The 21,526-nt window shown below is 36.6% G+C and overlaps 1 protein-coding gene across 7 annotated transcripts in view; it reads left to right on the forward strand.

Moving 5' to 3' along the window:
• LRP1B (LDL receptor related protein 1B) overlaps nt 1-21,526 on the forward strand; it is a 1,853,519-nt gene that overhangs the window by 338,270 nt on the left and 1,493,723 nt on the right. For 5 of the 7 annotated variants that reach the window (XM_032387847.1, XM_032388632.1, XM_032389413.1 and 2 more), the window contains exon 2: nt 12,722-12,844. The exons of 1 other annotated variant lie outside the window; for it this stretch is intronic. In XM_032387847.1, coding sequence (XP_032243738.1) covers nt 12,722-12,844 — 123 coding nt within the window. Of the gene's footprint in view, nt 1-4,427; nt 4,464-12,721; nt 12,845-21,526 lie in introns of those variants that run through there. One more of the 7 variants, XM_032391016.1, reaches the window with a different exon arrangement.

The raw sequence follows: 21,526 nt of genomic DNA on the forward strand, positions 1-21,526 counted from the left end.
GACTATTTGTTGTATTGTTTTATTATCTCCCACACAAAAAAAGTCTTTTAAAAATGTAGCAACTTGGAGGGGCGCCTGAGTGGCTCAATCATTAAGCATCCGCCTTCGGCTCAGGTCGTGATCCTGGGGTCCTGGGATCGAGCCCCACATCAGGCTCTCTGCTCAGCAGGAGGCCTGCTTCTCCCTTTCTCACTCCCCCTGCTTGTGTTCCCTCTCTCGCTGTCTCTCTCTCTGTCAAATAAATAAATAAAATCTTAAAAAAATAAAAATAAAATAAAAAAATAAAAACGTAGCAAATTGGGGCGCCTGGGTGGCTCAGTCGGTTAGGCGTCTGCCTTCGTGGTCTCGGAGTCCTGGAATCAGGCCCCGCATCGGGCTCCCTGCTCCGTGGGGAGCCTGCTTCTCCCTCTCCCTCTGCTTGCTGCTCCGCCTGCTTGTGGTCTCTCTCTCTCTCTCTCTGTTAAATAAATAAATACAATCTTTAAAAAAAAGTAACAACTTAAAATAACAAAAAGTGAGTCTTACTGCATAAAGAGTGTATTAAAATATTGACTGTATTCAAGCAGTGTGAATATTCTACCTATTTTCCAGCCTATCCTTGACACATAAACTAAACTTCAGCCATAGGAATCATTTGGTGTGCCAGTAATATGGCATGTTTTCCCCATGTGATGATCTCTCTTTTGTTTGGAATGCCATCCCCCATGTCGTCAGCTTGGCAATCTCACCTTTTTATATTAAAATGATTAAAAAATGCCTTTTGGGGGGGAAGTTTCCCTTGTACCTGTATCAGTTTTTTCTGATTGATAGTGAAATTACTCAACATACTACAGCCAAATAATGAGGGTATTTGTTGCATAACATAACAAAAGGTGTAGAGATTAGTGGGATGGAGTGCAGAAGCACCTTAGGGTAGCCCAACAATATCTTCTAAAACTCAGTGATGAATGTCTTTCCACCTTGCCATCCTCGCTGTGTTTGGTTTGTCCTCAGACTTATTCATCCTCGGGCTCTGATGATGACTGAGGTTGCACCAGATTTCAAATGCTCACAACATAAAGCAATGCAGGAGAGCTCCTTCTCTCAAGTCTTTTTTTAATAGAAAGAAAATTGTTTCCTGGGGAGAGTTTTAGCAGACTACTCTCTACCTCAGTTGTCATTGATTAACATTGGGACACATGTGTATGCCCAGCTGCTAAAACCACCACTGGGAAGGCAAGCCAATGGCTTTCCCTGCCTCTGCAGTGGGATGTGGGGTTTTTCAAAAGTGGCAAAAATAGCTGTTGGGTAGGTAACTGAAAGTGTCTTCTGCAGGCCTTCTCTGCATCTCAGCTGTCCCACATTCTCAATTGTCCATAGTACAAGGTCCTCCATTTGCTGCGCTCTATTGATACCCAGACACACCTATATTAACACCTACTTCCTATTATTGTAAATATTTCTGTTTTTGCCTACACCTCAGCAACTTATGGGTAGAAATGCTGTTGTCTTCATCGTTATATTCTCAGTGCCTATTTTGGTTCGCCATAAGTGAGGACTAATTAAAGGAGTAAGTTTTAAAGTCTTTCAAAATAGGAAACAAGAAATTATGATTGAGAAATATCTTTTCAAATCAAAATTGGAACTTGAGATGAGTAAAATTTTAGTCTTTGAAGAGTCCTTAATGGTTAAAACACAGCATAACAGAGAGAAGATGTTGCATCAGCCCGAAAGAGCCAAAGCCTAACCATCTGCTTCGTATTTCACTAAGCCTAGAGATGAGAAAAAAGATGTGAATTTTGGTACCCCCTGGGAGATTGGAAGAGGATCATACAGGATTTAGAGAATAGAACTTGCGAGGAAATGTCAATAATTTAGGCTTTTTCTTTTACATTTACGAAGGAAACCTGTCAAAATTTTCCCCTTCCTTAACAATGTAGTATATGAAATAATTCTGCAGATTCATTTCAGAGGGCTTTTGAGAAAGACAGGTAAAAAAAGAAATAGACCATTTCTACTGAAATTTCAGAAAAGGATACAGAACTGTAAAGCTTTAGTCCAATGATAATAGAAACTCGAGTCAACCATGTTGAATGTGTCAGTTTTATTCCACTGAGAAATACATCCTTTGTCTCTTGCTAAATAAAAGACAGGGTTTTTACTTTGGTACTTTTTGTTTTTTCTTGGTAAAGAAGCAGTTCTAAACAGGTCCATGCTGAGTGTGTTACAATTTTCCATATCACTGCCTACAGAAAAAAAAAAAAATACCAACCAACCAACAATGTTTAAGTGATCAAGGGGAAAAAAAAAATACAACTTTCTCCCTGAAAATTAAATGTCAAATTGGATTTGAAATGTTTACAGAGATACTTTTCATTTGTTCATTATGATAGAAATGATAAATGAGCAAAGCTTCTTCCTGGGGATAATGTACTTTAAATTTTCGATTTTGTCCTGGTTTTATATAAGGTGTTTTGTAAGTACAAATTGCCATTTGCAGCACCAAAACCACCTGGTGTTTAATAAAGCATAGGGTGACTGCAAATTTGGTAGCTGATAGAAAGCATAAAAATATGCAATTAGTTATAATTTTCTCATGATAGAAATAGATCACATTTTTGCACTTTTTCATTTCATGAGAATAGAAACATGTATACACACACAGACTCACTTCCCAATTCATATATTTCCCAGAGATGTCATTTATTTGAGCACTTATAATGTATTCTTCATTAAACCTTGTCATGTGCTTCTAGTTATTATTGCTGGCCTTAGTCATGTGCAGATGTATTTTAACTGTCATTAGACATCAAGGAGAAGAAGAGGTATTTTATTTAAGTAGGTGGCGTTGAAACTAACAGAAAGCAACTTAGGAGAAAAGGGCCTTTAAATTCATGGTAAAGTACCTAACAGCTTGTCTGTTTCCTACTTACCAAGTCAGACTTTAAATAAAGTGATGCTTGGGCTGTGAGATGTAACTGGGGTGTGGTATTGGTTTCCTATTGCTGTTGTAACAAATTATCACAAACTTAGTGGGTTAAAGCGGCACATTTGTGTTATCTTTCAGTTCTGGAGGTCAAAAGCCTAAGTAGTGTCCATAGGACTGAGTTCTTTTGGGGGCTCCAGGTGAGAATCCATTTTCTCGCCTGTCTCGGCTTCTAGAGGCTGCCCGCATTGCTTGGTGCCTGGCCCCAGTCTCAGATGGCTGCAAACCTCCGCTTCTGTTTTCACATCTCTCCTCTCTGATTTCCCTCTTATAAGAACTCGTGATTATATTGGGCTCACCTGGGTAATCTGGGCTAGTCTCCCCACCTCATGGTCCTTAGCTTAATCACATCTGCCCAGTCCCTTTTACTGAGTAAAGTGACATAGTCTCAGGTCTGGGAATTAGGATATGGACATCTTTGGTACCATTATTCAGCCCCCTCAAAGAACTCTTATTCAAGCATTTGGTTAAGCTCTCTTAATTAGTCTTAGCTTTGGGGATAATGGAGATCTGGTACAGTGGTATGCTAATTTTAAAATACAACAATATCTGTACATACAGTATGAGGGTATATGCACATATGTCTGTAGTTAGAGTAATTAAGTTTCTAAATTATCAATAATGACTCAGCAGGATAATGGAAATTGTTAATTAAAAATCATGTTATCATTGAAATGTGGATACTCTTGTCAAAAGTTCAGGAAAAAAAAGGAAGTAAAAAACCCAGTGAATCACTGAAGTGGTGATTAGCGAAAGTTTATTGTGTGCACACCAAAAAGATAGTTTGCAAGTGGGGAGTACTCAAACCAACACATGGAATGAGGCTTAGAGGTATATTGTTGTTTTTGTTTTTTTTTATTATGTTAATCACCATACATTACATCATTAGTTTTTGATGTAGTGTTCCATGATTCATTATTATAAATCAGCTTGTACGGTGTAGAAGCAGGGACTATTCGTCACGGTGATTGGTTACAATATTAGAATTTTCTTAAATGGAAGAGAATTGGTTAGTGGTTGCCTCATATCCATTTTGGGGAACAATTTAAGTTTTACTTAAATTTTCAAAGGCATAAGCAAGAAGTGACCCAGGTCAAGTTAGCCTCGTTTATCTTGCAAAATAATCTAAATTAAGCTTTGCTTGTATGACTAAAGCAGTTTGTCTGTTCAGTGAATTTTCAAGGCTGTTCTCCATTTGTGTTTGATTTTAAAAGTCTTCATTACTAATTGCCCCCTTAATACAAGCTTGGGCAGATTTTTAAGGATGGATTTAACAAAGATAAATGATACTATGAATTACAGTCTTATAATGGATAATATGGTTTATTTTTTATTTTTATTTATTTATTTTTTAGACTTTATTTATTTATTTGACAGAGAGAGAGCACAAGCAGGGGGAGTGGCAGGCAGAGGGAGAGAGAGAAACAGACTCCCCACCGAGCAGGGAGTCTGACACAGGCTCAATCCAAGGACCCTGGGATCATGACCTATCATGAAGGTAGATGCTTAACAGACTGAGCCACCCATACGCCCCAATATGGCTTATTTTTAATCAACCAGGCATTTTGTGGAGGAGAACTAATGCCTTGATAAAATGAAACTGCCAGGTTTGACCAATTTTTGACCTACATTTCCTCACACCAACCTTCTTAATATAATCCAAATATATTTCCTATTTCTATTAAACATAGACTTAAAATGGTTAGTTACATTTTATCTTACACTTATGATAATGATATTTCTAAAGGAATGATCTTTAAAGAAAAACACTATCATTAATATATTTGGCTAAGTTAGCATTGCATAACCAGCTATTGTAAAAGTGTAATTTTCAGTATAGTCTTTAAGAGACTCTGGAGGATAACATTGAACCTCTCTCAAGTTTGATTTTTAGTTTTCATGGATGCTTTAATTTTATATGGTATAATCTTTAGTATTCAGGTTATTTTATTTTAACCATGGGAGAACTTAGTTTATTTTTGGCGATTAACTAAATAAAGCTATTTATCTTTCTGATAATAAAATATAAAACACTGGTATTGTTTTGGTTTTCCTCCGCCCTACCCCATCCAAAAATAACGTATAATTCTTTTTGGAAAATATGATTTTTTTCCATTGAAATCACCTTGTTAGGGCAAATATGAAGTCTTACGACAGAACCTTCTGCCCCCCAGGAGCTCATCACCAGTGGCTGCAATACACAGAGTAAAATATAGTAGGCGCTGTTTGGTAGTTTGGGTGGAATGTTCCACGTTTAATATATGTGCTGCCGAAGCGAGCACTTGGTGGAATGCTATGGAACTGGTGATGGAGGAAGAAAAAGTTTGTTGGGGAAGTTTTGATTAAAGGAGTTAAAATGTCTTCAGACTTTTGAGAAAGACTAGAATTTTGTTGTAGGGGAAAGGGCATTCGATGTAAAGAATAAAACAGTAAAGACACATAAAATTCTATATTTGGGGAAAGTGGATAGAACAGCATAGGGAACTAAAAGTGTAGGTTGAACCGTGAAAGGAGAGGAGAAGAAAGCATTGAAGAAGAAATCCTTTAGCCATATTATGAAAAACAATTCACATGGAATTCTGAGGAATTTTTTCTTCATCTGCATATGCACATTTTTCTGGACTAAGGGAATATAAAGGCAAACGATGTAAGGTACTTCCTAATACTCGATAACTAACACAGCTCCTTTAATTTTTCAGGAGCCTCATGGAAATTTGAAGTTGAATTCGTATAAATTATTTTCTGTAGATGTCTACAAGAATTCTGTTCTCCCGCTAATGAAATCATTGCCTCTTATATGAGAAGAAAGGAAATACAGCTGTATTTCTCTTTCAGCAATTATGAATTGTATATTATTAACCATCATATATCTGTTAGCAATGAGATGTAGATATACTAAATAAGTATTTGTGATGTTAACTGAGTTCTGAAAACCTGTCACAGCTTTTCCCTAATACTTAGCTTGTGCAGGAGGTTCTAGCAATTCTTGAACTTCAGATAGAATCAATATTTCACTCCTCAGGAATTCAGCTGTTCAGTGGGTACTACCCTTCCTTTACCTTTCATTTGTAATTAGTTACCAGAGTTCATCATTTATACTTCCTTTAAATCTCTCCATAGTGTCCTGTTATGCATGTAGAAGGCAATTACTTTTTTTTTTTTGGTAAATTAACATTCTCATTAGTATTTAAATAGCAAGTTGACTTCTAAGGGAAATGGCATAACATTATTATAAATTGATCATGGTGAAATACTCAAGGAGCTGGAATCTACATAATTATTCAGTAGACCCCTATTGATGGATATTGGTTTTAGTATTTGACTTTGATCCTTCCTGTTTTTTGAAAAGATAAAAAATAGCAGTTCATCATGACATTAAAATGAGAAAATATAAATTAGTCTGTGGCAGCTCATGTATCTATAATCTCTCATTTAAGACCAAATATATCCAACTTCCAAAAATATTACTATAAATTTTTTTTTAAAATGAGCAATTAGATGTTTTCATATAAATGTAGCAAGATTATCATACTAAGCCAGGGTGAATCCAAACTTAGTAAACTCTATAGGCCTATGGTTGTCCCATAGATTTTGACTGCAAGAGTCTATTATTATAAAGAGATAGACATGGTACTAGCTTTGATCATCTTCCTTAGGGATGTAAGTGAAACTGCCTGCACATTCTCATAAGCTTCTTGTTTTAATTACAGTGTATAACATTACATTTCATACAATAGGAAGATATTTAAAAGAAGATTAGTTTGACTATCTCAGAAGTATGGCATGAAGCATTAAATAAGATAAGTGGAAAATACATAGACACACAAAATATTTATTTTTTATTTTTTTAAAGATTTTATTTATTTATTTGACAAGAGAGAGACACTGCGAGAGAGGGAACACAAGCAGGGGGAGTGAGAGGGAGAAGCAGGCTTCCTGCTGAGCAGGGAGCCCGATGCGGGACTCGATCCCAGGACCCTGGGATCATGACCCCAGCCGAAGGCAGACGCTTAAGGACTGAGCCACCCAGGCGCCCCCACACACAAAATATTTAGCTTCTGATTCACGGAGCTCAATCCAGTGGATATCTTTTAAAATAATCACCTTGAAATACTGAAAATTCATTCATTTGAATCGTATAATCAATGCTTTTAAAAACCCACCTTGAAATGGAATATCTGGTTGAAAAATAAATAGGTGAGTTGTAGCAAGCTATTCTTTTTTTTTTTTTTTTAAGATTTTATTTATTCATTTGACAGAGAGAGGGAGAGAGAGAAAAAGAGAGAGAGCACAAGCAGGGGAAGGGGCAGAGGGAGAGGGAGAAGCAGGCTCTCTGCTGAGCAGGGAGCCCCATGCGGGGCTCAATCCCAGGACATGGGAACCACGACCCAAGCCAAAGGCAGACGCCCAACCGACTGAGCCACCCAGGTGCCCCTGTAGCACGCTATTCTTAACTGCTGTTTCCTAGAGGGATAATATAAAACTGTCCCCCAAATCGCAGCAGTGCAAATTGTCTTTAAAGGTTGGAGCTTGTGGGGCGCTGAATGAATAAATAAATAAAATCTTAAAAAAAAAAAAAAGGTTGGAGCTTGCTTAGCAAGCTGATAACATAGGCTCAATAGGTAAATCCTGTTAAGTCTATCATATATATATATATGTATATATATATATATATATATATACACACACATATATATATATTGAATTAGGGTGGATTTGCATACATGTCTATACATGTGAATATGTATTGAGGGTGGCTTGCATATTTTCCCAAGAGATTTTCTTCTGAAATTTTCTCAAGGGGATTATTCTGTATCTGTGTTTCAATGTAGGTGAACGTTTGGACATTAATACAAAACAAAATGAACAAAATACTTAACTGTCAAATATACACTTCTCAGTCTTAGCTGGATCTCCATCGCTGTTACAAAGACATCTTTTCACAGATTCCTAGTTGATTCCTTTTCCAATTTCCCATAGCAGTTATCCTAAACCTTCACCACTCTTTCCAATTCTACCTTTGTCCAAATTTCAAAATAATAATAATAATAATAATCTTGCTTTTCTGTTCTTTGAGAAAACATGATCAGGCAAGAATACCAGCTTCCCTGCCAGCTAATGATTTATCTATTTCATATTTTTATCCTTTCTTCCTCAGGGCAGGTGCTCCTACTAGTGTTTAGTTTCTCATTCCAGCACCATGAATTCTCCTTGGGAAACTGCTCCACTTTCATATCCCTGGGCTCCAGTCCCTCCTCCTCTCTGGCACCTTTTCCTCAGCCTCCAAGTTTACTCCATCTTTTCAGAACTCATCATACTTGAGCGTTGTCAAAATAACCCCCTTCCTCATTCCAACTCTTGAGATTTCACATGGTTTTAGTAAAGCTCCTTTTCCCTTGCCCTTCTCCTTTTGTATCTCTGGTTAAACTTTCTGTCCCCTCTATCCCCGTGCCTGACCTATTCTTATTTCTTTGCCCTCACCTCTTTCCCTCCCACCTCACTTTAATTTCATCTACATCTATTCTTAGAGTTTTTCACTGTCTTCTTACATCTCCAGGTTTGTTCCATGTTTCCAGCTTTAATTATTCTCCTGAATTTCAGATTTAAATGCATCACTGCCTGATGTATATTTATTTTTGGATCTCCCACAAGCATCTCATACTCATTATATTCTGAAAACAGTTGAAAAGTCATACACTGAGGGTCAAAGATCTGAATTTAAGATTCTGACATTTAATGAGATGGTGAGCAGAATATTTGACTTCAGTTTCCTCATCAAACATGGTCTTGAAACTCCATTTCACCAATATATTTATCTACCAATCATCCCTTCTCATATACATTATTGCAATAACATTCTCATTGATCTCCTTGTTTCCACTTTCACTTCACTGAAGTTTATTCTCAACATAGTAGTCAGAATTATCCTTTAAAAAAGTAAGTTAGTTTGTCTCTTTACTTAGAACCCTTCAGCAGTTTCCCATCTTGACTTTTAGTAAAACTCAGACCTTCAACTGCTGATTTCAACCTTGTATTTACTGATTTCTTGACCTCAACTCATTTCTACTTTCTCTTTTTCTCCAGCCATTCTGATCTCCTTAGTGTTCCTTTAAATTTGCTGAGCACCCTCCTGCCTCAGGTCCTTAGTATATGACCTTTACCACATGACCTTTTATTCAAATGGTTATCTCCTTTACCTTTCATAAGTCTTTATTTCAAATGTCACATTGTCTGTGACATATTCTCTGACCACTTTATTTAAAATTGTACCTCCATCTCCCCAGCCTCCAATTCTTAATCTCCATCTGTTTTATTTTTCTCCATCGGGTTTTATCTTCTAATATACTCTATACTTTATAAAGTATAGAATATACTTTATATTCTAATATATCTTCTAATATATTTAACTCATTTATTTTATTTTTGTTTCTATCCTGCCACTAAAATTTAAGTTTTGTGATGGCAGGGATTTCTGCTTTAGGAAAAAATAATGTATCCCCAGTGCCTAGAACATAGTAGCAACTCATTAGTGATTATTTAATAAGTAAATGAATGAACAAATTAAGATGGGGTAGTGGTGGTGGAAGTGCTTTTGAGGTTAAAATAAAACACTATAAAATACTTATTATTCCTTCTATTATACCTACCATTATTATTCCAATGCCCCCATGACCAGGCTCACACGCACATTACTTTTTCTTTTGTTTTGTTTTTTTTTTTTTTTAATCAGTATGTTTTATCTTGGTTTTGAGATGACATCCAATCAATTTTTAAGGCATTTACTTAGAGACATATTTGAGACTTTCAACCATTTGGTCACTGATTCTTAACTCTTACCTCACTTGGAGCAGAGTCTCCATTTTAGTCCCCATTACTTCAGTTCAATCATCAGGAGCTTTTCTCTAGACAATTGCAACAGTCTCCTGACAGATGACTTTGTACAGTATTTTATTATAAATAACCTTTCTTAAGTACTTTTGTATGACTTCAAATTATCTACAGAACATTTCCTATGGTAATCAAGGTCCTTCATTCCTGACTCGACCTATGTTTTTGAGATGTTATTTTCCAACACCATTAACAGTTCTTTATGGTCCTTTTTTATTTCTTTATACTTTCAATAAGTACTTATTGATTATTTACTGAGTCAAGCATTATACAACGGTATTTAGCAAGGCACCATCTCTTTTCCCTTATCCTCATAGCAATTTGTTATCATTTGGGAGGTAAGAAGGAAGGAAACAATCTAGCATCTCAAGATCATAAATCAAATGCAGAGTAGCTATAGGTACAATGAACATCCATTCTCATTTTTCTGGAATAAATTTGGTTTATGCCTGTTTCCCAGTATAATTATTAATAAGCCTTCCTTCATCTTCAGAACTCTCCCCGTTTGGTGATAAATTATATGGTTTCCTTGTCTATAAGCAAAACAACTTGAATTTCATCTCATGCTCTTGCCCTACATTAACTACAAAAGTTATGTGACAGTCTAAAGCAAAATTTAAGTCCTCCTCTTCTAGCAGTGGAATATACTTATAAATATCACACAAATTATTTGGTGAAAAAAAAATCAAGGTTTTATAACCTGAATGTCATTTCAATTTTAGAATCTTTTTTTTTTGTTTGTTTCAAATGCACTTTAACAATTAGTTCCTTAGTTATACTGTCACTCTACCCCTTGTCTGGAATGCCCTATATTTACTCTCCATTTGTCGAAATCCTACCCATTTTTAAAGTAATGCTTACATCTCCAAACTATTCTGTTTTTGTCTTCATCTTTGTGGTCTTTTCTTTTTTTTAGATTTTTTTTTTTTTTTTTAAAGATTTTATTTATTTGACAGAGAGACACAGCGAGAGAGGGAACACAAGCAGAGGGAGTGGGAGAGGGAGAAGCAGGCTTCCCGCTGAGCAGGGAGCCCGATGTGGGGCTCGATCCCAGGACCCTGGGATCATGACCTGAGCCGAAGGCAGACGCTTAACGACTGAGCCACCCAGGCGCCCCTAGATTTTTTTTTTAAGATTTTATTTATTTATTTGAAAGAGAGAGTGAGAACACAAGTGGGATTGGGGGGGAGAGGCAGAGGGAGAGGGAGAAGCAGACTTCCCTGAGCAGGAACCCAGATGTGGGGCTCCATCCCAGGACCCTGGGATCATGACCTGAGCCTAAGGCAGACACTGAACTGACTGAGCCACCCAGGCACCCCTGTGGTCTCTTCTTTTACCAATTATTTTCTATATCATTTATTTGGCAAATTATTGTATAAAAGTACTTTTTTTTCCTCCTGGATCTGTTGACACAAGCAGTCTGCTGGATCCTTAAAGACAAAGATGGTGACTTCTACATTTTTGTAGCACCTACCCTAGAGCCAAATACAGAGTATGCTCAATCAACTTAATGTAAAAACAAAACAAAACAAAACAAAAAAACCAACCCAGCTATGATAATAGAAGTAATAAGTGTGGTATTGATGGTGAATTTATTGAAAAATATAATAGGATAAGATAAAATAATAGCAATTTCAGGTAATATCTATAGTTTGAAAGTGGAAAAAAATAGTTATATACCCACAAGTTGTGTATATGTTTGTGTATGTTTGTAATATATATTATTGAAAATTACTTTGAGGTCAAGAGAGAAGAGGTTAAGGGAGAGAAAAAAAAGATATACTGTATTTGATCCCACTGTGTGGAAAATGCACCATCATTCTGTATTACTGGGGGAAAAAAGTCAATTAAGTTATGGTCTAATGCTTTCATGTCCCTTAGAATTTTTATTTGCTGCATATTTAAAGACCTACTTACTGATAGATTTTTTATCTTGAATCATTCCTGTATATACATAACAAAAGTGTAAGTGATATCAAATAGCTACGATTTGATATGGCTAACAGTCCTTCACATTCAGAGATCATCAATTGTAAAAAATATTCCTATTTCAGACATTTAAAATATTAAAAAGGTAAATATTTTATTGAATGGATTCACAGTGTATAAATAAGTATATTGCAAAACCAAAACAAAATAAAAAACAAGACATATGATGAGTTTACTAGGACTTGAGGAAAGACTACAAAGCCTAAATATTCTGAAGCCATTGAAGGAAAATAATGTGATTTTTGGGTACCACCAATTGTAGAAACCCAAGTTAGAGCAAAGCTTTATGGAAGTTACTATCACTTTTGCTGTCCAGTAACAGAAGCTGTCATCTGGGAACTTGTAGCAAAAAAAAGAAAAGAAAATATTATGATAATGGGTATCTAATTAACGTAGAGACATGAAGCCCCAGTATCAGGATAGATGATTAGGACCTGAATTTCTCAGAGATGGAGTTTAAGTACAATATTTAAGTTTTATTTCTGATTTTTCTTTCTCTTAGAGCAGAGGAAGAAACTAAAATTTCTATACTCAAGAACGTCTGCTTTGGATCAACATCTATAAAACCCACTGGCTGTGATTACCATATGCCTTATCCAATATGACCAAAGTTCTAGTCGTAAACACAAACAGAATTCTTAACTATTTTCAGAACAGATTGTGTGAGACCGCAACATAGTCAATTCTATCAAAATTGTGTGCTTGAGCTGAGTGGCTAAAATTAAGATAAATAATTGGTTTAGTTTTGCTGCTGAACAGAAAATGTGGATCACACTCATGTACCTTTTATGTATTGCTTTCCCACATTTCATCTTTGTACTGCTCTTGTGTTCGTGTTCAGATCATTCATATTTTATTTCGAAACATTTTCATTTTCAGATCAGCAGTTGTGTGATCCTGGTGAATTTCTTTGCCACGATCATGTGACTTGTGTCTCCCAGAGCTGGCTGTGTGATGGGGACCCTGACTGCCCTGATGATTCAGACGAGTCTTTAGATACCTGTGAGTAGAAAGGTTCTCGTGCCATTCAGATTTACCTTACATGTGAAACTAAATGTCAGTTGTTTTCACAGACGACTGCTGTTCCAGTTGCTTCTTTCTTTCTTTGTTTTTTTTCTAAATAGCCTAGGAAACTTGAAATCTTTTGTTTGTGTTTCCTTTAAAATGACTATGTGAATGAGACCATAAAATGCAGTTTTGTAGTGTGAATTAATTTTTGAAGGGAAGAAAATGCAAGGTTAATTATTTCAATGTGATTGTGTTAACTACTAGAAAAAAAATATCTTGAGGAGGAAAAAAAATCCTTTAAACATAACACTCAAAGGGAATAAGACCATATCCAATAATTTATTTCACTCATTTTGAGACAGAAGAGCATATAGAAGGAATAGTAAAGTAATCAAGTTGAGCTCCCATATTATTTCTGTTAATGTCTTCAGGCACTATACAAATTATTGAACATGTTTTCTTTAGAAACGGCAAGACAGAAATTATATTTATTCATCCATACATGGAGCTTCTTTGCCTTAATAATATTAGATTCAGAAGCTCTTCACACACATGGATCCCAACTGTAATAATACCACTTTATCGAACTTGGAGTTCACTGAGGGCTTTGCATACATGAAAAGTGCCACTAATGAAAAATTATAAATGATAGGGCCCCAGCTAAATCTGCTATACTTTTTTTTTTTTAATACCTACTATCATATGGAGTATGAGCAGTTCCCTAAATTTTGATATTGATATTTCCAGCACTTCTAGTTTAGTCTGGGCACCCCCTGGAACCAGGTGTGACAGCTTATCAGTTTTCTCAAAGCCGCTACCTGGTGCTGTTGGGTCAAAGTGGGGAAAAAAAAAAATCCATCATCCTTAGTGCTTGATATTGTAAGAGATAACAATTACTGGTTCCATTTTCCATTTTTATTTACTTGCTTACAAGTCTTGCAGGCAGGGCCAATATAAGTTTTGATGAAAATCTTGCCATTAGAAAGCAGAGGCAATGAATATTCATTTTCTTTATGTTTGCTAGTGTTTTTTAAAGTTTCTCAGCATATGGGTTCTTGAATATTTGCATTAGTTGCTCCTTCCTTTGAACAGATCACTTCTTCCATAGGAAGAGGTTGTAGTTGTTTACTACATTTGTAATTCTCACCAGTTTAATTCAGAAAACCTTTACTAGACTCCCTATAGCATAGAAAAAAAAAAATAGGTTAATGGGGAAAAGCCCTAATGGATAAAATAAAATGTAGTAAATCCATACAAAAGAATGTTATTTGGCAATAAAAAATGAAGTACTCATGCATACTACATGGATAAACCTTGAAGACATTTTCTAAGGAAAAGAAGCAAGTCACAAAAGTCCATGTATTTTATGATTTCATTCATATGAAAGATCTCAAATAGGCAAATCTACAGAAGTAGAAAGTAGGTGAGTGGTTCTCAGGGCCAGGTGGGGTTGGAGGCAATGAGGATTGACAGCAAATGAGTATGGGATCTCTTCTGAAGGTGAGAATGTCCTAAAATTAAATTGCAGTATGGTTGTACAACACTGTTAATACATTTAAAAACATTGACTCATACATATTAAAATGGGTGAATTGTAATGGTATGTGAATTATATAATAATAAAGTTGTTTAAACATGAAAAAGAAGGAAAAAATCTCAATAGTATGGCTGTGGGTGCAGATGGCATAATACTGAGAGAAGACAACAATAATAAATGCAGTGGGCATGAAATATATAAGTAGTAGGACCCTCCCCTATTGAAGTACCATCTGGGAGTTTTCTTCTTGTTAGCTGCAAGGTTAGGTTGCCATGGCACAATTAAAATAAAAAGTTAAATTTTTGAGTTTTGGTACTGGAATCTTGTGTTTCTGTCCTGATCCTTCCACAAAATTGCTGATGGGGAAAAATGACAGAGACGTGAGATAGCTTTGTGGAATGCATGTGCAGGAAGGCCACGTTAAGGGAAAAATTCCATGGAACTGTGTACCTGGCACAAAGCAAAAGCAATTGAGAAGACATGGTTGGAGAGCCTATAAAGGCAGGAGTATCCTTTATGCTGATGACGAATAGAGAATAATGATTTTCTTTTCTTTTTTTGTGTGTGTGCTAAAGAGGGAGTTCAGTAGGAGACTCAGACTGGAGAGGCTTTGTGGTAGAGAAGAGTAGCAAGGACCTGTGTGATCACAACCCAAGCCCAGAGAGGAAAGAGACCTTGCAGTGAATGCTCAAGTGGATGGGTGATAAGTATCCCTTTCCCCCTCCTGTGCCCACTCCACATCTCTGGGAACATGGCTGATACCCATCAGGGCCACACCAGTGGACTAGACCCGAGTTTGCCAGCCAGTGTCCACCCTGATTGATTCGGCATTTCTTGTGAATAGTCAGTGTATCCGCCACAAATGTTGTTAAATATTTGAATGTCCACCCTGCCCAGAATGTAGACAGCACCTTGGGCTTGGGAAAAGGTAGATCATTCACAGAGATTAGGGGCTTAAGCAGCCTGAGGCGTTAAGTTAGAAATTACGTATGGGTTCATTAAAGATAGAGATAGACTTTCTGCTTTCTTAAAGTATTTTTAAGATGAAATTCATACCTGCTCAAGATATTTTTGGCAGTTTTTAAGTATATAGTTATTTTCCTCTCCAATAAAATGTGATGAATTCTATTTAAAAATATTTCTTCATTTTGGCTGTTCTTACTCTTTTAACATCAAAATTGCTGAATATCCTTAAAGGAAATGTTAAAACTATTCTTATATCAGTGTAGTTACATAACAAAACAGAGACGTGACTGTGTTCTCTACCTGGGTACTTGATCTGGGCAACATATTTGGATCTACATTAAATTAGCCTGTTCCAGATAAATGGTTTCGGTCAGTACCCATTGAAAGTTGGACAAGCATAGAAAAAAGCTTTATGAAAAATATCAGAGTTTTTCAAATTTAAATTTCTCAATCCAGATGTTCACAATTACCATTTTCTCTAATCATAGTGCTTTGTAATGTGTTGTTTTATGACATTCATATGCAGTCATCACTGATCTACATAAAATAATTGCATAATTTTATAATTATATGGATGGATTCAATGTGAAGGATAAATACTAGAAATCGAAAACCTTGAAGATTGATTCTTAGGAAGGGTAATTTTGTGCTCAGTGTATGAACGAAAATGTGTTATCATCTTTGATTTGAAGACAAAGTATGTTGTAGCTGCAAAATATTAGATGAAAACAGCTGATGCAATACACTTATTTTTCCTAAATCCACTTAGCCTTTAAGATGAAAAGAAGACCAGTATAGCATCAAATTGATTATGATAGTGGGAAAGCTTTGCAGTGACAACATTCTAATAGAGGGAAAAAAAAAAGCTTTACTTGTGAAATGCTGATGATTGAAATGCTTTAGAAGATAAATGTGCATAGAGAAAAACAAGAAATTTTGAACTTAAATGAAATTTAAATATTTGGGGATCTGAGATGTTAACATGCACGTATGTTCGTCTTTTGTGTTTATTTAGGCTCAGGCTCTAGTGGAGAAAAAAGGCAAGCCCCCAAAAAACAAACAAACAAAAAAACCCAACCAAACAAACAAAAAAACCAAAAACCAAAACCAAAAAGACCCCAAATTTTTGTGGGAGGTTGGTTTACCACTAAGATGATTGCATGTTGGGATGAGTTTTCTCAAGTATGCAATTGGAGAAATTTAATAATTTATATCCTTACATTGGATGTGAGAAATGATTCATTAGCCTCCTATTAAAAATAAAACTCCTTATTTCTCCATATTATTTGAAATAATTTTTCAAGAGTCTAAATGGCTAATCATCTTTAGGTTCTACGAGGCAATGAGAATAGAAAATCAGGAAAATCACCATCTTTCTACTCAGTGCTTTTAATCCAGTTGTTAGTCTAGCGTTGTTGTGTGTGACAAGAATTAAGGTAAATGGTGATAATGTTTATTTGTGGAATGAAAGCTTAGTACCACCTGTGGCAGAGAAGTCTTCTTAAAAGGCAGTTTTATTTTGAGGTATTCAGAATTTAATTCCTTCTAGGATTTTCTGTTCAGTGCTTAATGATACTTCCTTTCCAACAATCTGCTTCAGCTGATGTGTGATGTTTTCTGCCAATCTGATGTTAATATACTTAAAACTAGATTCTTCCTTTTTAAGTCAGGAAGGTATTAGTTCTGCTGTTTCTTTTCCTTCCCTATTGCCCTACACCGCCCCCCTTCAGATAATCTTTTAGGGTGCCCTTCAATTACGTATCATACTTCGGATGTAATGACTCACTGGCCAACAAAGGCGAATAAAAATGGCCTTGAAGGAGGGTAAGATTTGCAACGTGGATAATTGTGATCATTGGCACATTGACTCTACTCTATCCTGTCCTTCTGAGGGATCAGCAGACTTTTTCTGTAAAGGACCAGATGGTAAATATTTTAGATTTTGTGCCCATATGATTTCCATTGCATATTCTTGGTTTTTTGTTTGTTTGCCAAACCCTTTAAAATGGGAAACAAAAACAAAAACCTTTCTCAGCGTACAGTCTATTCACCACAGGCCACAGGTGGGATTTGGCCAGTGGGCTGTAGTTTGCTAACCCCTGTCGCAGTGTCAGTGCTGAACTATCCCCACTGTTCGTATGGAGTTGGGTCTGTGCCCAGATACTGCTGCCCCAGCGAGTAGCATCACCCCTCACAGCAGAAGTATGTGGCACAGAGCTCTGTGTGTACCCCCCACCACATGGGGCCAGACTCACCCAATATGGTGTCATCTACAAAAACTGGGTTCTTTGTCCTATGTTTGCATATCACCTTATGGGTTAGGATTGCATTTGATGCAAAACAGGAACAGTCACTTAACCAGATAAGGATTTGTTGTTCTTCTATAAAAAAGTTGCAAAACACCACCTTTCTGCTCTGCCATTCCTAGCATGGGGCTGTCAGTCTTAGAGTCAAAGCATGACTACTTCACCTCTGCCGGTAGATAATTTCATTTCAGGCAGAAAGAAGGGATGGGGAAGATGGAAAAGGCAAGTGCCAGTCTCTCTGTTTAACAAAATATCAAGCTCAGTGGATTTCTGCTTAAATGCCCTTGGCCAGAATGAAACAGGTGAGGTGTGGGGCAATGAATATTTTCACCAGGGCCCATTGCTTTCCAAAAGAAAATTAGTGGCTCTGCTATTAAAGAACAAGGGGAGGGTAGCTATTGGGTGGGCAGAGACACCAGGCAGCATGTGCCACAATGTCCTTTCCCTCCTCTTCCTTCTCTCCATCCACCGCATGGGAGGAGCCAGTCACAGTGCACCATCAGGGCTTCTGAATCCCAGCTGCTCGGCTCCAAAGCCAGTTCCTCCATGAATATCTTTGCTCTCAGGCAACTGACTTAACTTTTCCAGGCTTCCGTTACCTCGTCTGTACAAAGGACATGACAGTACCTGCCTCATAGTAATGTGCTTATAAAATAGTGTCTGTTGCAGGGCACCTGGGTGGCTCAGTCATTTCAGCGACACACTCTTGATTTCAGCTCAGGTCATGGTCTCAGGGTCATGAGATCGAGCCCCATGCTGGACTGTAACCCTGCTTAGTATTCTCTCTCTTTGCCTCTCCCCTGTTTGTCCTTTTCCTCTCTCTCTCTCTCTCTCTGTTAAAAAAAAGAAAAAAAAAAAGAAAGAAAGAAAGAAAAAAAAGAAAAGAAAGAAAGAAAAAGAAAAAGTGTCTGTGGCATAGGAAGACTTTCTTCACCACACACCCTACCCTGAATTCCAGATGCCCAGAGCTCTGACCAAGTACCTTACCCTGAGGGTCTTTTGATAGAACATCCTAACTGCCCCTCTCTCACATTCTTACTGAAAATTGGCTTTATTCTCCAAGGGTGTGGCTAGGGATAGGATTAATCTACCACATACACTCATTTGATTTAAGTTGTTAACAGTTTTTAGTAATTAGGTATGTTATACTCAAACAATAGGACAAATACGGTATCGGGATTATTTGGGGACAGGTGGCTTTTTTCTAGGAACTCTTCCAAAAACATCATGTTAACTAATTGACTAAAGTTAAAATACATGGCTACAAAACACATTAGTGAATAATCATATTTCATCAACACTGCAATCCTGAAATGTTGAGGTTATCTCATTTTAAAAAATGAAGAAATTGAGTTTAGGGTCCTCTCCTCTGTCCTCCTGTACACTGGCTGTTATTGGTGAAGGCAGAGTTTATATTTCTTTGAATTTGCTTTCCTTTTTTGAAATGCTTAGGTAAAGAAGGATCCAATTCCTCAGAGGACCCCTTAGGCTACTTAATTTAAAAATATGATGTCATTTGAAAAACACAAAAAGCTATCCCAACAGGGTTATAACACACTGACGGGAGTGATCAGTTCTAATTGAATAATGCCGTAAAAATAACAAGTCTCCTGGGTAATAGGAATAGAAGCATTTATAAAAAATGAAAATAGCTGTGAGTTGTTAGGGTTCGATGTGCCTCTGCATGAGTTGATCACTTCTATTGTGTTTCTGGTGTGTAGGATCTTAAACTTTATTTAGATAGGAAGATATTAATGAACTTCTTATATTTGTACAGTGACCTTTCCCCTAGGATATAAGGTAGAAACCCTTTTATAATTTCCTTCTAAATTTTCTTTCTTTGACAGAGGTCAGAGAAATAAAATGAAATTCAAGTGAGAGGTTATTAGCAAACAGATCCTGCCCTTTAAAAATATATAGTAGAATGGGACATTGAAACTAGACTATAGGAACAATAAAATGAATGGAAGTGTGGTGCTTGTTTCTAAGTAATAGTGATTTAGAGGTCACTTTGCAATGAGCTAATATATGAGAGCCACACAGCTAAGCTTTTCGTTAGGTAGAGGAGTTGAAATGATCTTACAGATTAAAGGGAAAGCATATGAGACCCATGAGGACAGTTTATGTCTCTTTCAATTCTTTTTGTTTTGCTCTTCATTTTATTCTGAGACTCCTCTCTTTAACAATGGAGAGGCCAAAAACATTGACCCTTCTTTAATAATAAAAAGACTCCCACTTAAGAGTTGATATAGAAGGGTGACAGAAAGGTGGGGAAAAGTGTAATTATGAATTGAAAGAGTCTGTCTAATGTTGGTTCCTTTTCCTAGCACAGTGGGGATGGGTGGAGGGTGACATTTCTCTTCATTCTGCCCCACAATGTACTAATGGGTCTCTGAAAGTCTGCCTCTGCGATTTTAAGAAAGCTTGATTGGAGGCAGAGGTGATAAAACTGAGTGTACTACGGTTCACACAGGAGAGCAAGACCAGCATTAAAAAAAAAAAAAGCCTCACTTTTTGACTCAAGGAGCCACTGCTTGTTGGTTTTCTGATCTAAGATCACAGGTCACAGGATAAAAAGGGACTCGTGTCCCTCAGCCAGGACTGGCAACTAGAGGGAATGCAAACTTTGAAATGTAAAATAAAGAGGGTAAAACAAAATAGATGAATTCCACAGACAACTCTGATAAAATCTCTTTGGCTTAAGGGATGATGTACTGTAAACAAATGCTCTTGCTGGGCTCTGTAGGGACAAAGCTGAAGGCTGAACAAGGAGTCTTCTTAGAAACAATTCAATCCATCATTTATCCACATCTAATCTAGCATTTGGGGTTGGGGATGAAGGCTTTCTACCTTTCATGGGTGAGCAGATTTCTTCCCAGAGGACGTTTTATTCTTTATAGTCAGTGTATAAAATTTACATTTTGACTTTCACTCAGAAGTGCTTCTAAAATGACATATTTTGTTAAATGAAGCACTAAAGGATGTTGTGTTCTAAGAACTTATTTTAATGGCAGTGCCTTTCTTTTTCTGTCCCTTGTCCCACATCTTCTATCATCCTTCCCTAAAAGCAAGATATGAAACCCAGCTGTCATATGCTTAGGGAATTTTCAGCAGGACAAAGAGTATTATCATTCTACTAATTGCTATATTGGCCCTGTTCAGATTCAGGCCCCATGATTAATTTTGTGTTGATTTTTTTTTAATTAAAATCTTTGTAACATTAGCTTTCCTGATTTTCAGGATGGGAGAAACTGCTCACAAAAGAGTAAAGTTCATGGAAGATGGGTAGACTAAACAGGGCTTAGGAGAGGACACCAATTAGTGAATGTGGCTAACACCATGCACTCAGGTTTCATGCAGGGTTTGTTGTTTGTTTACTGGGAAAAAAAAAAAAAAAAGATGCCTTGGAAGGGAAGAGTTTGTCCAAGAGTTTGTCCAAGGTTCTTCAACCTTGAAGGATCAGATACAAGAGGGAATCCTTCAAATGGCACAAATTTTTCTTGGGACTCAACAGCAAGAAAGAAAACAAATACTTCCCAATACCCCTAGTTGAGTTGTCAAGAGAAAAGTAATTCCTAATAGAAATTACTTGTCTTTGGATTCAGCATACAGTCATAAGATCAATAATCTCATCCTTAACAAATAGGGATTGTAGAAATAAGTTGTATAATGTTTTGATGATTTTTAAAGGACATGCACATTAGAATCATTTAATATCTTTTGACCGTTGCAACTTTTTTTTTTTTTTTTGAGAAGGGTAAAGCAGGTAGTGTGGCTATTGAAAGAAAGAAAGAAAGAAAAGAAAAGAAAGAAAGAAAGAAAAGAAAAGAAAGAAAGAAAGAAAGAAAGAAAGAAAGAAAGAAAGAA

This window comes from Phoca vitulina, unplaced genomic scaffold (genome assembly GCF_004348235.1).
Source record: "Phoca vitulina isolate PV1807 unplaced genomic scaffold, GSC_HSeal_1.0 scaffold1, whole genome shotgun sequence".
NCBI classification, from domain to species: Eukaryota; Metazoa; Chordata; class Mammalia; order Carnivora; family Phocidae; genus Phoca; species Phoca vitulina.